At 39.4% G+C, this 13,212-nt stretch overlaps 2 protein-coding genes across 7 annotated transcripts; one reads left to right on the plus strand and one right to left on the minus strand.

Annotated features, from left to right (window-relative positions):
• The first annotated feature begins 2,267 nt into the window (after positions 1 to 2,267).
• Positions 2,268 to 5,484, plus strand: crebl2 (cAMP responsive element binding protein-like 2). The gene is made up of 3 exons (XM_077006386.1): positions 2,268 to 2,826; positions 3,419 to 3,616; positions 3,785 to 5,484. The coding sequence occupies exons 1-3, from the start codon at positions 2,812 to 2,814 to the stop codon at positions 3,944 to 3,946; spliced, it is 375 nt and encodes a 124-aa protein (XP_076862501.1). The 5' UTR covers positions 2,268 to 2,811; the 3' UTR covers positions 3,947 to 5,484.
• A 471-nt stretch (positions 5,485 to 5,955) lies between these two features.
• Positions 5,956 to 12,193, minus strand: gpr19 (G protein-coupled receptor 19). 6 transcript variants are annotated; one of them, XM_077006392.1, is made up of 2 exons: positions 11,431 to 12,192; positions 5,956 to 8,120 (listed from the first exon to the last, which is right to left on the minus strand). In XM_077006392.1, exon 2 carries the CDS (start codon positions 8,083 to 8,085, stop codon positions 6,880 to 6,882), a length of 1,206 nt encoding a protein of 401 aa, XP_076862507.1. In that variant the 5' UTR covers positions 8,086 to 8,120; positions 11,431 to 12,192; the 3' UTR covers positions 5,956 to 6,879. The 6 variants fall into 6 exon arrangements, with proteins under 6 accessions (XP_076862507.1, XP_076862506.1, XP_076862505.1 ...); XM_077006391.1 differs by having other exon boundaries at positions 5,957 to 8,166; positions 11,436 to 12,193; XM_077006390.1 differs by having other exon boundaries at positions 5,957 to 8,166.
• Between the last annotated feature and the right edge of the window lie 1,019 nt (positions 12,194 to 13,212).

Consider the following 13,212-nt stretch of genomic DNA (forward strand, 5'->3'; position numbering starts at 1 on the left):
CATAACCTATAATCTGTGCTTTAGATGTTCCTCATTTGTTCATCAACCTGCTTTGACATTGTAGCATATATACTTATTCTCTCAGAAAATCACTTCGAAAATTGTCAAATTTCTTACATTGGCATGTCACTACCATATGATAAACATTCCAAATGATGCTTGTATAATTTGGATTTTGATTCTTTAATTCCCAGTACATGATTGTGAAAGTAACCCTATTAAGTGTGTTATGCCATATTGCAACTGACTGGGAGACTCACAATGACTTTATTTTACTATCCATTTATACATGCTGGAAGTGCTCATGAAGATGCAACTGCCAAATAGACAGAAACACACCAGCAAACTGAAAGTGCGATAATAGATATAAACAGGTTTTGGTGTATGATGTGATTTATAATGTGAATGTTGCCTACATGATAGTTGGTCCTCTTTTTGTATCGATGCACACCTACAAATGGAAATAACAGTGTTGTTTCTATGATTTGTCCCCACTGAAATGAATCTTCAGGTGTTAATGTTGATAAAATAGTGATGTCTATGGTGCTGTGTACATGGACCTGAGGGCTAGGGTTGAGACTGAAGGAGTTTTCATATTGAAGCAATTATTATGACTAACCAAACTGAATAGCCAAATCTCTACTCACATGATCATAGGGATTAATAACTTTATTCTAGCCAGTACATGGGCCAAATGCAAGTATGTTACACAAAATTGGGATACAGCTTGTGTTTTAGCTTAGCACTGGGCAAAATAATAAACCAGTTGTGTGAGTTCTACACAACTTTAACTTAAAATGAGTGCTCCATAAGGTACAGCAGTTACCACAAGGTGTTGTTAACAACAAGGATTGAGTCCCAGACAGCACAAATGCTGACTGACTATTTAAGTGATTGTACTCATCATTATAATGTGTGATGTTTATGTTGCCTGGTTAGCTTTCAAAAGATTGCGTCCCTTTTTGTACTCCAGATGTAATCAGAATGTTGTTTTTGATCCAAGTTGTGATGTTGGTGTAATTTAAATGTAATACAGATAACCAAAGAAATTTGATAATATGTTTTATAATATTACACTGTGGGGAATTTTGAAAAAAACCCTGTAATGGACAATATAGTTACACAATTGTCAGCACACATCAGAGATTTATGTAATTCATCTTTTGACTATTTTAAAATAAAATATTTAACCAAACCTAAAACAGGGATTATGTGACAATGTTAACATATGCAACATAAAATACCACTCTTAAAGACTAAAAGTTCAGTACAGAAAAGAATAGAAAAGAGAGGCTGAAATGGGACCAGGTTGCGCAAGCATATCGGTAGGCCAGGAATATGCCTGATAGTGTATGAACTGATTTCCACTCTTGGACGAGCAATCTATACAACCAAAGAGCAGTCTCAACCTATTTAGTATAGATAGAGGGAATTGTGTGTACTAGAGTTGATAAGTACCAACAAAAATAAACAATGCAAAAAGGGATTTTCCAACCAACAGTTCACTGAATACAATCATTAACTGCTGTCGAAAAGTCCAGAACTTTCTGACAGCATCATAGGACGTGGGTTAACGTACCCTCAGCATAGCACTGCCAGCACGCAGCATTTATTTAAATGTTAACCCTATATTCCTGTAAGAACATTTAGTAGAGTGAGGCTTCGTGTTCCCTACAGTATCTCTGGGGGGTTGGGGGAGTCGCAGGTTTAAATCCTTAAATATTTTCTTTCAGTTTCAGGTGTTGTGCGCGCTAAGAAAAATCCACTTGCTTTATTTGATTGCATTCTATATTTTATTGTCTTCAACAATGTAAACCAGCGAATCAAAACCAGCATATTCTGTGTATACCTTGTTTCCACGAGAGCGGCAGGCTGTCACGGCGCGTCACAGAATGCGCTTCCGCAAGATGCAGTTTGCGCCGGAACCCTCTGTGAATTCGAGACTAGACTTGATTCTCTAGGGTTGCAGTTTTCAATGTACCCTTATTCTTATTAACTATATAACTTATATTTTGCTATTAGTTTCTTTTATTTCAATTGGCCCTACTCTGATCTTGACACTATTGCCTCTATACCCTGACCTTGCCGACGTTTAATATAATCCACGTTGCACCATTTCCCCCTCACTCTTATTATTAGTCTTTATTATTCATGCGACTGGCATCAACGAGGGCTGCTGGTGTTGGAAGCGTGGGCATTCTCGGTTGATCTCGGTGATTCAGGAGTACCTCCTTGGTTTCCATGCTGCTTCTCAACGACTTTAATCGAATGAACAATCATGGATCTAGGATCTGCCGTTCCAGCCCAAACTGAACTGAACTTCCATTCGCGCCAAACTAGTCTGGTTCAGCCAAAAAATTAAATATTGTGAGAGTGAATTCGATATAATCAATGTAAACTTGTATCCTAACATTTTAGCTAGGTTGTTTGTGTTCTACATTAGCTTTCTTACGCACGAAGTCGTGACATTGGTTCAGGAAGCGTCGTCTTTCACGCCACACAAGCTCTGACTCAAACTACCAGCATGCACTGCACACAGAAGGCGTGATGGTGATGAAAACACAGTTAGCTAGGTGGAAGCGATGCTAAAAACATTCTGTACTAAGGTCTTTTGCATAATCGTTTTGCTGAAGATTTTCGTATATAGAAGAAATAAACCCGTGACTTGTGAACACTGCATCCATACTGACTGAAGGAAAAGCATAGCAGGCTACCTACGCGTGTAGTTTGCGAAGTCAATTTTGGTTGTTGGTTAGCTAACAAGCTAGTTAGCTAGCGAAGCAAACTGTAGTTACTCGAGTGTGGGTCAAAATGGATGAGAACAAGGTGAGCTACATGAAACTACACCGCTGCAGTTATTGGTCTGTAACACGTAGCTACGAGGCCTTTATTGTAGTTTGCATTGATTGTATTAATTAGGTTGAAACGGCTTGTAAGAAGGAAGTTTGACCACTGTTGGTGTCGCCGAATGTCAAAAGTTGGCGAACAAGCATAGCTATGTTAGCCTACTGGAAGTTTATTGAACACTATGGGTTAGTTTGATGGATATATGAGAACTTTGTACCAATATAAAGGCTTGTTGGTTAGCTAACCATCTAGACGCTTAACATTAGTAAAAATAAGACTACTCTGTTTACTGTGTAGGTTAGCCAACTTAGCTAGTTAAGCTCACGAAGTACTTTATCTTAGCTAACTAGCTACGCTGGCTAGAGATGTTTTTAACTTAACTATCAAACATTGCCATTTTAAATGAATCTAGATAGCGTGTCAGATAGCTGGATATGTTACAAAACATTTATGAACAACGACACATTCGTGTCATGAATACGTTATACATTTTTGTTACTACTATGTTGTATTATTATTTTAATTATTCCATGTTTCTTTTGTTGTTAACATGTGGCCTTATCCTGAACAGATGGTTGGTGGAAAAGTCAAGAAACCGGGGAAACGTGGTCGTAAACCTGCCAAGATTGATTTAAAGGCAAAACTAGAACGAAGCAGACAGAGTGCAAGAGAATGTCGGGCCAGGAAGAAACTGCGCTACCAGTACCTAGAGGAACTGGTCTCCAGCAAAGAGAGAGCCATCTGTGCCCTGAGAGAAGAGCTAGAAATGGTGGGGGTCTCCTAACAAATTCTTAATGTTCAGTAATTCAGATGTTTTCTAAGAGATGTACACAGTACACTTGCAGCATCAGGCATCGTAATTGATCACTGTTTTTCAAATTTATGAACAGTAACATTATGCTTTAGTTATTTTCTGGGTTCTTTTTTTATCTACTAGTACAAGCAGTGGTGCATTGCCATGGACCAAGGAAAAATTCCTTCAGAAATCAAGGCTCTTTTGACTGGTGATGATCAGAAAACCCCCCAAAGCACCAGCACCAAAACACCGAAAAATGGCAAGTACAACTCAACAGGGATCAGCCAGAGCAAGTCGGCTTAGGTGAAGTCAAATGCTTATTAAATGTTTTTCACATGCTCTCTCTATCATGGAAAAGACAAGAGAATGAATGAATCATATAGAGCTGATGATAAACTCTGAAGGTACAGTCAGATGGTAAACATTTATTGGCTCACATGATTTCTGTGTTTTTTGGAGAAAACACAGTAAGGAACACTAACTCTCTTAATAAGAAAGTACACAGTACTGTATTGTGATGCCCGTCCTTTGGGCTGATGCAGACATGGAGGATTTTCACTTATTTCCATAAGTTTTCTCGGATTTAGAACAAATGGAAAGCTATCAGTGTGTTTCAGGTGAAGAAACTGAAGTGTTATGCTAACAATTCTTCCAGACTCCAAATGAGTTGTTATGAAAGATCATGAACACATGGCTACAAACTTGTGCAATAATCACAAATGCCATAATCCCTCCAAAGACAAATAAGTCATACACAACGTGGGTGCTGACAAACTCAGCATTGCTCTAAGCACTTTAAAGAACTTTGAAGATTTGCAAAGCACTGGTTAAAGCCCCAATCACCCCCTCCCCTGCCCCAATCTTCCAAGGGGTGATGCAAAATAAAGGGTTGGAATCAGTTGTTGCATGTGTGCATTCCATAACTGAAACCTGATGCACTTTGCCCCTCCCCCAATAAATCAAAACACGACTACAAAAGACCTTAAATGCTTGTTTGTGTAGAGGTGCAGTTGATATGTGTGATGAGAAATGGTCTAAGCTTTGCTAGGTCAAATCTAAATGCAGTATCGCTGTAATCCTTTCGTGATTGTCACAGTTCTCTGTCTCCTACTTGTAAAAGTAAGGTACAGTAATTCTATATTGACCCATTCAGTTTTTTTTTGTTGTTCTTAAGTCTAGTCTGTGATTTAAACTTTGCATTAAGTCCTGTGTTGTGCTTTTTTCAGTCAGTTTTGTTTCTCATGTTAGCCTTAATGATGGGAATCTAGATCATGTTATTGAATTATTGAACCAACAAAAAACATTAATCTTAATGTTACTAATTGTTTCAGTGAAACTTCCTTTGTGTTCAGTGTTAAAGACCCCAATACAGACACTGCACTGAAATAATTTATGTATAATTGGTATAATCGAAATTCGGTAAATCTCCAGCAGATTAATTCTGTGAAATGCAAAGCTGTAGTAAGGATGCATTACATGTTAGATGTTTGTTAACATATTGTTTTTAGAAGAACAGATTGTCAGTGTATCAAACATTCATATTTAACCTGCACAAACTGCAATGAAAAATCTAATTTCAGAGGAACACCTGCAAAATATAATAAAGCTTAATGGCTGGATTAGTCATTTGCTGTCAAAATACACATAGCATGTTTTAAAATATTTGTTTCCAGTTTCCTGCCTGTTTCCAAGGATGTCATAATATTTAGCATAAAAATGTATATTTTTATATTTATATCTCAAACTATGTAGAGATCTATTGGAGAATGCTGAAATTATTTGTTTATGAAACATAATTACCATGTATGTGCAAATACTTTGTTACTATTAAAGCTGAATGTCTCATACCTCCGTTGTCTGTGTTTGGTTAATTGTTGGTCCCACACTTGAATTACACTAGGGGGCATGAATGTGCACATAAATCTTTTCTCAAAGAGCCCTTGTTTTAACCTATTATGTCCTTATACAAAGGAACATAGATTTCCCATCAAAATTCCTTGGTTAAATGCTTCAGTACATGATTCAGTAATATGCCCCTTAAATATTTGCAATTCATATATAGAATGATCATTATGTTCATTATTTTAGCATTATGTCACTTCATGATGAGAAAATTGAAAATGAAGGGTTTGGTAGTGCTCATTTAATTTTGGATTATGTCCTTAGACTCATAATGAATAACAACATGCTACCAAAGGCATGAAATGTTTAGCTGGAAATGTCACATAGGCTTATCAAAGATATGGAGAGAATATGTTAGAATTGCAGAGGCTTTTATTATTGTTTTCTTGTGTTCATTTTATAAATGTCACTAAAATATGATGTAAAACTAGTTGTAAATTGACTGAAATGTCCTGCTAGACACCATGATGAGGCTAACTTTTAGTTTTACATGGAATGTTTTGGCCTATTTAATTATTATCTTATAACTGTTGAACACTGCAAAAATAAATTTGGCTTAATGGAACATCTTTAAGAATTAAGAAACTGATCCTGCCCTTCATATACAACCAAATTCTTTATTCATTGCTCACCACTTTTTAAATAAAAGGCTTGCGAACAAAGTTGTGGACATATGCAGGAATAAGGTTTTTGTTTCGTATAGAAAGTAACACTCCATGGTATTAAGTATCGCAGCTGCAGTAGCATCAGGAAATGGCCCCAGCCTCGAATGGAGCCGAAGCAATGGACATGCCTCAACTCTTATTTGACCTCTCACCATAAGTTAGTCACCATGGTTCCTACAGACTTACCACAGGGTTAGAACAAATGTAAATTGCATGTACATAAAAACTAGACACTGCCTGTTAGTTCATTTCTGCTCCCAGAAATAACATCCAACCTACTGGTTCTATTTTGCTTTATGAAATGTATGATCACAGGAAACAAATTACAAGCAGTTTAGCTTTTTTTACGTACTACAGACAACACAAATACATTAGCTGTGACAGGCAATTGGCTGCTGTAAGCTACTGTAAGTTAAAATGGCAGGACACATGAACAAGGTTTGAAACAAACATTTTCTACTGATATTTCCTTCTTGTCCAACTCAGTCTGAATAACTACAACACATTTAGCACTGTAGAACATTTGCACTCTTTGCTGCTAGACATGTTTGACAATGTCACAAATGCGAACCTGAGTTACCACTGTGTATTTAACATTTAAGTTTTAATAAATTAAAATTACTTTAAGTTAAAATGTCTCCCCTGATGGTCACTGCTTGGAGTGACAGTTCATACAAATGTATTTGGTGGGTTGACACTTATAGGCCATGCCAGTTTTTTCTCTTTTGCTTCTCGGTCAAATGTGTCATAAACAGAATCTTTGATGAGAGTCTTCGCTGGGGCAGGCAAGTCAACCACACCCACATAGTTTTTTTTGGCCATTCGTGAACTGGCAGTGATTGTGTAAGCGTTGCTTCGATAGCACTTCATCGACGACATGCAGAATGTCTCTCGCATGCCTCGCCTGAAGTTAGCATTGTACACGGAGTACAGTGTGGGCTTCGATGCTGTGGAGCTAAAAGACATCCAGGCAATCGCAATGAAGAACAGCACCCCCTGTCTGCCAGGGCCAGCGGCCTCACGAGGGTGCCACAGCTGGGACACATAGAAGGGTGTCCAGGTGAGGAGGAAGACAGTGTTGAGCATGAGGAACATCTTGATGGTTTTCACTTTAGTCCTAGGGACGATGTTCATGGTCCGGCGCACCATGCGTCCATCTGCGCTTATCCTCCATATGTAGCGCACCACCCTCTGGTAGAAGGACAAGATGAGGAGCGATGGTGCCAGGAACCCAAACAGCAGATGGACCACCGAGTAGGCCAATCCGTCCCAGGAGTCTGGAAGGAAGAACTCGCAGTGCCTCTCCACTATTGCCGATGAGGATCCGTAGAAGAAGAGGCACGGCGAGATGAAGGCCGCGTCGAAAAGCCAGGAGGCCAAGATCATGCGTTTGGCCTTCTCCCGAGACACTTTAAAACTCAACGGGTAGACAATGGTGTAAAAGCGGTCCACGCAGATGGACAGGAGCACGTACATCTGCACACCGGGGCACAAGTGTTGGACATAGCGCACCGCCTTGCAGGCAGCTGCACTCAGAGGCCAGTGTCCCGAAGAGACCTGGAGCAGGATGAACGGAGCACAGCCCAGGCTCAGCAGCAGGTCCGCGCATGCCATAGACACCACAAAATAGTTGGTGGTGGACTGCGTCCTGCGGCTGCGGTGGATGACCAGGCACACCAGGGCATTGCCCAGCACGGAGACCAGCCAGAGCAGACCGAAGATCAGCCCGAGAACGGTCACCTCCGCCGGGGTCAGCTCGTAGGAGGCCTGGGTGCCATTAGGGAGAGAGGACAGGGAGGGGTCCAGATCGCAGGAGGCTGTTGGGACGCCTGCTGGGAGGACTGAGGAGTTGTCCCTCTCTGAATTGTTCTGCATCAGGAGTGTTGAGTGCAGGGAAGGGTTCACGCTATCTGCTGGCAGAGCATACACCATTTCTGTAGCTGTGTCAGCTCAAACCTGTAATGTACAGTAGACTGTCATGAATTGAAGCGTCTCCACCTAGAACACAAAGCAAATATTATTTGGAGCTTGGAGACTAGTGCCAGAGCTAGCAAGTATGTTGCAAGCATACTGATTTGTTTTTGTATGCGACAGATTTTATCTCCATCTATCCTGTACAACATTAATACACTGAGTGTATTTACAGTGCAGGCAGACACAAGTGCTTTGACACTGAAGCAGTATCGTTGTGCCTCTGTACTCCAACAACGTTAATTACAATATAGACATTAACAATCTTAAAGCAGTTGACATTAGTCACAATAAAGTGACTAATGTCAACTGCTTTAAGATTGTTAATGTCTATATTGTAATTAACCATATATAGACTACATATATAGAAGCTATGGTCTTTCAGAACAGAGAAGTGACCAAGTAATTGGAGAAATTACTATAATCGTAAATAAATCATTACGTTTAGCACCATGTTACAATGTCCTTTTGATATCAGACGTTTGTAACCCTTTGGCATCACCAGGGTGCATTCCTTTGTAGTTTGGTATGGGAGCTTTTTGGCTTATAGGATATTCCACATTTTGGCTTTGAAAAACATTGTAGTTGCTTTAGCAGTGCGTTTCAGGTCACAGTCCTCTTGCATTTTAAACACCAACTGGTGTTTTTGAGGAATATGAGCTAACAGGACTACTCAAATCAAATCAAATCAAATCAAATATATTTGTATAGCGCTTTTCACAACACACTGCTCACCACTCAGAGAGAGAGTGTCCTCAACCTGTTGATCAACTCAAAGGTGTTCTTTGAAAATATGTGTTCATTGACTACTAAGGTTTACCCTTGGTATTACTAAGCTAATCTGTACACTCTCAACTGCAGCACACACTGTTCTGCCTGAGATTGATTTATTCAAATTTTCAGCTTTACTGCTACCGACGTTTCTCTGGTTCTCAAGCTGAGGGATCACAGCACTGGGTGCAGCTGCAAACGTCATATTTAGAATAAAGTCCAGACTTGTCATTTGTTTTATCTGTTCATTTATTTATTAATAATGCAGTAATGCATAGCCAACAAACAACTGCACAACTGATTACTACTGCCCCCCTAAGTGGAATGGCTATGTACTGGAGAAATGTAATCCCCACACCATTCAGTTAATGAAGACATGCGCTCCCTTGAATGTACACTGATATTGAATACTTTAAGCTCATGGTCATTTCATTTAAAATGCACTGCGCTGGAATACAGAGAAATAACAACAAAATAACAACAAAATGCCCAGTCTTTAAAAATGTTTTCATATATTCTGGTGTTTCCTAACAATTTTAAAATTAAATATCTATATTTATACAGTGCATGTGTGTAAATGTCCTAAATGCCAAAATGTTGTTCATGAAACACAAGGACTGTTGCTTGTTGCTTTAGCAGTCCAATTTTCCCTTAAAGGGCAAAAAAATATGTTTCCATGGCAATACAATCCAGGCTACATCCAGTATGCAGAGCTGAACAACATTAGTCTTTTGTGTCTGCAGGATAATGCGTTCTCCAGCATTGTTACACTCCCACTGAGGTTCTGTGCTACGAAGTGGAAGCAGTGCAGGTGCAATCAGGGTGATGTGAGGACATTTTGGCTAGTTAAGATTTTCCTGCCTCAGCAGACCGCCGCACCTACTCATCTGGGCAGCTGGGGAATAGAACTGACAGGAGCAAATGTTTAATGAAGTTGTAGTCACACTCCAGTAATGACTGCTAGGAGTGGCATCCTACATCTCCTTTTGTGAATGTAATAAAGTGAAGGATGTGCTGTCAGCACAATTAATTGGTGAACTGCAGTAGAGCTCCATGGTGCTCTGAACAGAACTGAACGATCTGCGTTGAGATTAATAGAAGTGTTTCTATTGTTCAAAAATATAACGGAGAAATCCTGTGCAGACATAGGAACATCTAATAAACAACATAAAAACACTTAAACAATATGTATTCAAATTAGGTTATTTAGAAGGTAAATTGATGGATGGATGGATGGTTAGAAATATAAACAAACAGAGATATATCTCAGATTTGGACACTAGTAAAAAAACTGGCGATGTAGAATTTTCGAAAAAAATAATTACACATAATTACGTATATCATCCTAGGATATAATCTTAAATGCTTGGATGTCAGTGGGTGTCTAATTAGTGTGCAGTTTTAACACATTCAAACAATATATGCCTATAAATATTTTTTATATTTATGTTTATTTTGTACTTACCGACGGCTCTGGACAGGTCAAGTTATGTTTCAAATAATCACATGAACTCACTAATACGTCATGGCATCTATTCACTTGTTGAACAGAGCATAGTCTGAAATTAAAACAGTACTATCAGGTGGCTGTCGTTTCACTTTAGGCACGAACAGTATTCCCGACCATACCCTCATTGCTCCGTGAACAGCATTCAGAGAATGTACATGAAAGACTGGCGTCAAGAGGACAGGGTTTATTTCTCTGCGGGCCTTGCGCGCGTTCGTGTCCCACATGCGCGGATGTGCTTATCTCGATGTCGTGTTTACACTAGTGGCCCCTTTTCTCTATTCCCTTGGCAACCTCTCTCAGGTCTCCCAGCATCTCTCGCGTATTAGCAGCTCTCAGACGAGCCCAGTGCAGAAGGCCACTGTTGGGAAGCTGTTCCCACACACAGTCGCTTTGCTTTGGGTATCTGGAATATATATATATTACTATATATCCATCCAAGGCTGGGACAATGACCAGATGTAGCTTCTGTCGTGTTTAAGGTTAATGCTGCCTAAAAATGAGCTAGAACCAGTCTTTCTCAAATACTCTACTGTCATTAATCATTCATGCAAACGTCACTTGAACTTGGTGACTCACGTGCGCATAACGTTTTGTTGGCACAGATTGAATTAATTAATTTAAGGTTTATTTGTTTATTTATTCCACTGAGAACATGTTGCCTGTTTAGCCAAAAATGCATAATCACCGATTAAAAAATCGGTTGGAAGAACCGATAAACTGTTGGGAGAAAGCACACTTGACATAAATAAAATAAGATTTGAGAAACCTCTACTTTAAAACGCGATGTACAAGTACGAATTTATTCAATATTGCTCACACATTAGACCGTGTTTGTAATTATTGTGACTGTTATCATAGCTGTCAACAAGATCTCTCACGCACATAGCAAAAATGACCGACTGTTTTCCAGTGCCTTCTATAAATTCTACTCTTAACACATGTAAAGGAATAATATTGCAGGTACATACCTCACCTTGTTGAAAAAGCTTTCTTTTTTATCGAAAGGTCCCTCGTTCCGACCATGTTTTCTCCATTTTTACCTATTTGCACCATCCTTACAAAATCTTGCTTGAACCGCGACAAGATGTCGATGGCATGGATATGCAAAACCGATCAATGTAATTTCTGGTCAGAGATATTGTCACGTGACGACATAATCTCGCGTTTGGTCTTCTAAGAAATCGAAATCTGAGTTAATCGAAGAAAATGTCGTTGAGCACCCTCGACAATGTTCCATATTGGTCAAGGCGCTCCCATTCGTCTGACAGAGCGGCGGGGGAGCGCAATGAGAGTTTCTTAAGTCAAAATGGATTAATGAAATACCAAGTACGCAGTCCCCCCATATAATGCTGCAATCTGGTGTTTTTGTAATATGGATATGACATTATTGTAAGAAGACATTCATGCCTGATTTATGTAATAATGGCATGAATTTCCTAAGAAATAGCCGTGCATACCTTAAATGATTAAAACCCGAAAACTTTGCAGCGCATAAGCTACCTTTGTCATTTGCGAAAATACGTGACTGAATAGAAAAATAAGTGATAATGTGATGTACAGCTGTATGAAAATGTTGGTTCCGTTCTGCAACCTTCATTCAGCGTCAGTGGCCACCCTGAAGGATGACGCTCTGAAGTCATTCATATCTTTGTCTACATTATCACTGATAGTAATGCTGTAAAATTGTGTTCCACAGAGTCAGTGCCAGATTAGTGATCTTATCAAAACAACTTCAAATCTGCATTTCAGTAACAAAAACAAAACAAAGCAAAACAAACAAAAACACGTTCGAGTTTATAACAGTTGAACTCGATAGTTTGTTTGGTGACAACATCTGTTACACTATTCAACACCCTTAGACCCTGGTGGTCACACTGGTCGTTTAACTCGTATTTGGATTGTCCAAAGGACCTCTATTTTCTGAGACAAGTGGAAACTTCGAAGTGTCTCCTCATTGCTAAACGTAGCCTAAATAATTACAGCTGCTTCGAAAATCACAACCGTGTATGATGCTTTCAATTGAAAGAAAGACGACGTTGTTATTTCCGCTTTGCTGTCGTTCCTGTACGGTTACGTCGTGTGATACGTGTTTTGGTTGTCAAATGCGACTCTGACGGACGGATGCGTTTACACTCGGATAACATCTGGTTTTAAAGTGTCCCCGTTTACACCCGGTTGTTTCATGCATTTTGAGTATCAGATATATCCAGATAAAATTATTGTATTATCGCACACATGACGCATTTGAAGCAGATTAGCTCAGGCCCCTTTAGGAGGGACTCCAGATGTTGTGTGTAGTGTATGCATCCACCAAAATCCCGACCAATAACGCACGTAGGCTACTCCAAGACCGCGAAAAGGCTAATCATGGAGCAAGCACAAGGGTTGTCCCCGGACGAAACTAAAAACGCTTATAAACGCTGACACTGGGTCTTCCGGGTGTTTATCATCCCAAGTGACAATTCCCATCACGTTATCCACTCCTTCATGGGCGATGGTCTCTAACACACTGTTGGTTTGATGGTTTCATCCACTCCCACAAGGAGAAAGTCATTAATCATTTCATCATAAAATTCTACTACTTGTACATTAGACTCAAGTCCCTCAAAATTACTCAAAGAGGTATTACCAGTGGTGACTGAACCTCTTCTAACAGTAGTTAGATAATAATAATAATATTCCCTCCAAATGCACAAAAGTGAAATATGGAGTCCCACAAGACTCCATCTTAGGATCACTGTTATTTACAT

The sequence above is a fragment of the Brachyhypopomus gauderio genome, chromosome 5, assembly GCF_052324685.1.
Source record: "Brachyhypopomus gauderio isolate BG-103 chromosome 5, BGAUD_0.2, whole genome shotgun sequence".
NCBI lineage: Eukaryota > Metazoa > Chordata > Actinopteri > Gymnotiformes > Hypopomidae > Brachyhypopomus > Brachyhypopomus gauderio.

Coding starts and splice junctions, on each gene's coding strand:
- crebl2 (XM_077006386.1), top strand. Junction 3,617..3,784: donor TGAGAGAAGAGCTAGAAATG/GTGGGGGTCTCC, acceptor TTTATCTACTAG/TACAAGCAGTGGTGCATTGC.
- gpr19 (XM_077006391.1), bottom strand. CDS start 8,142: ATGGTGTATGCTCTGCCAGCAGATAGCGTGAACCCTTCCCTGCACTCA.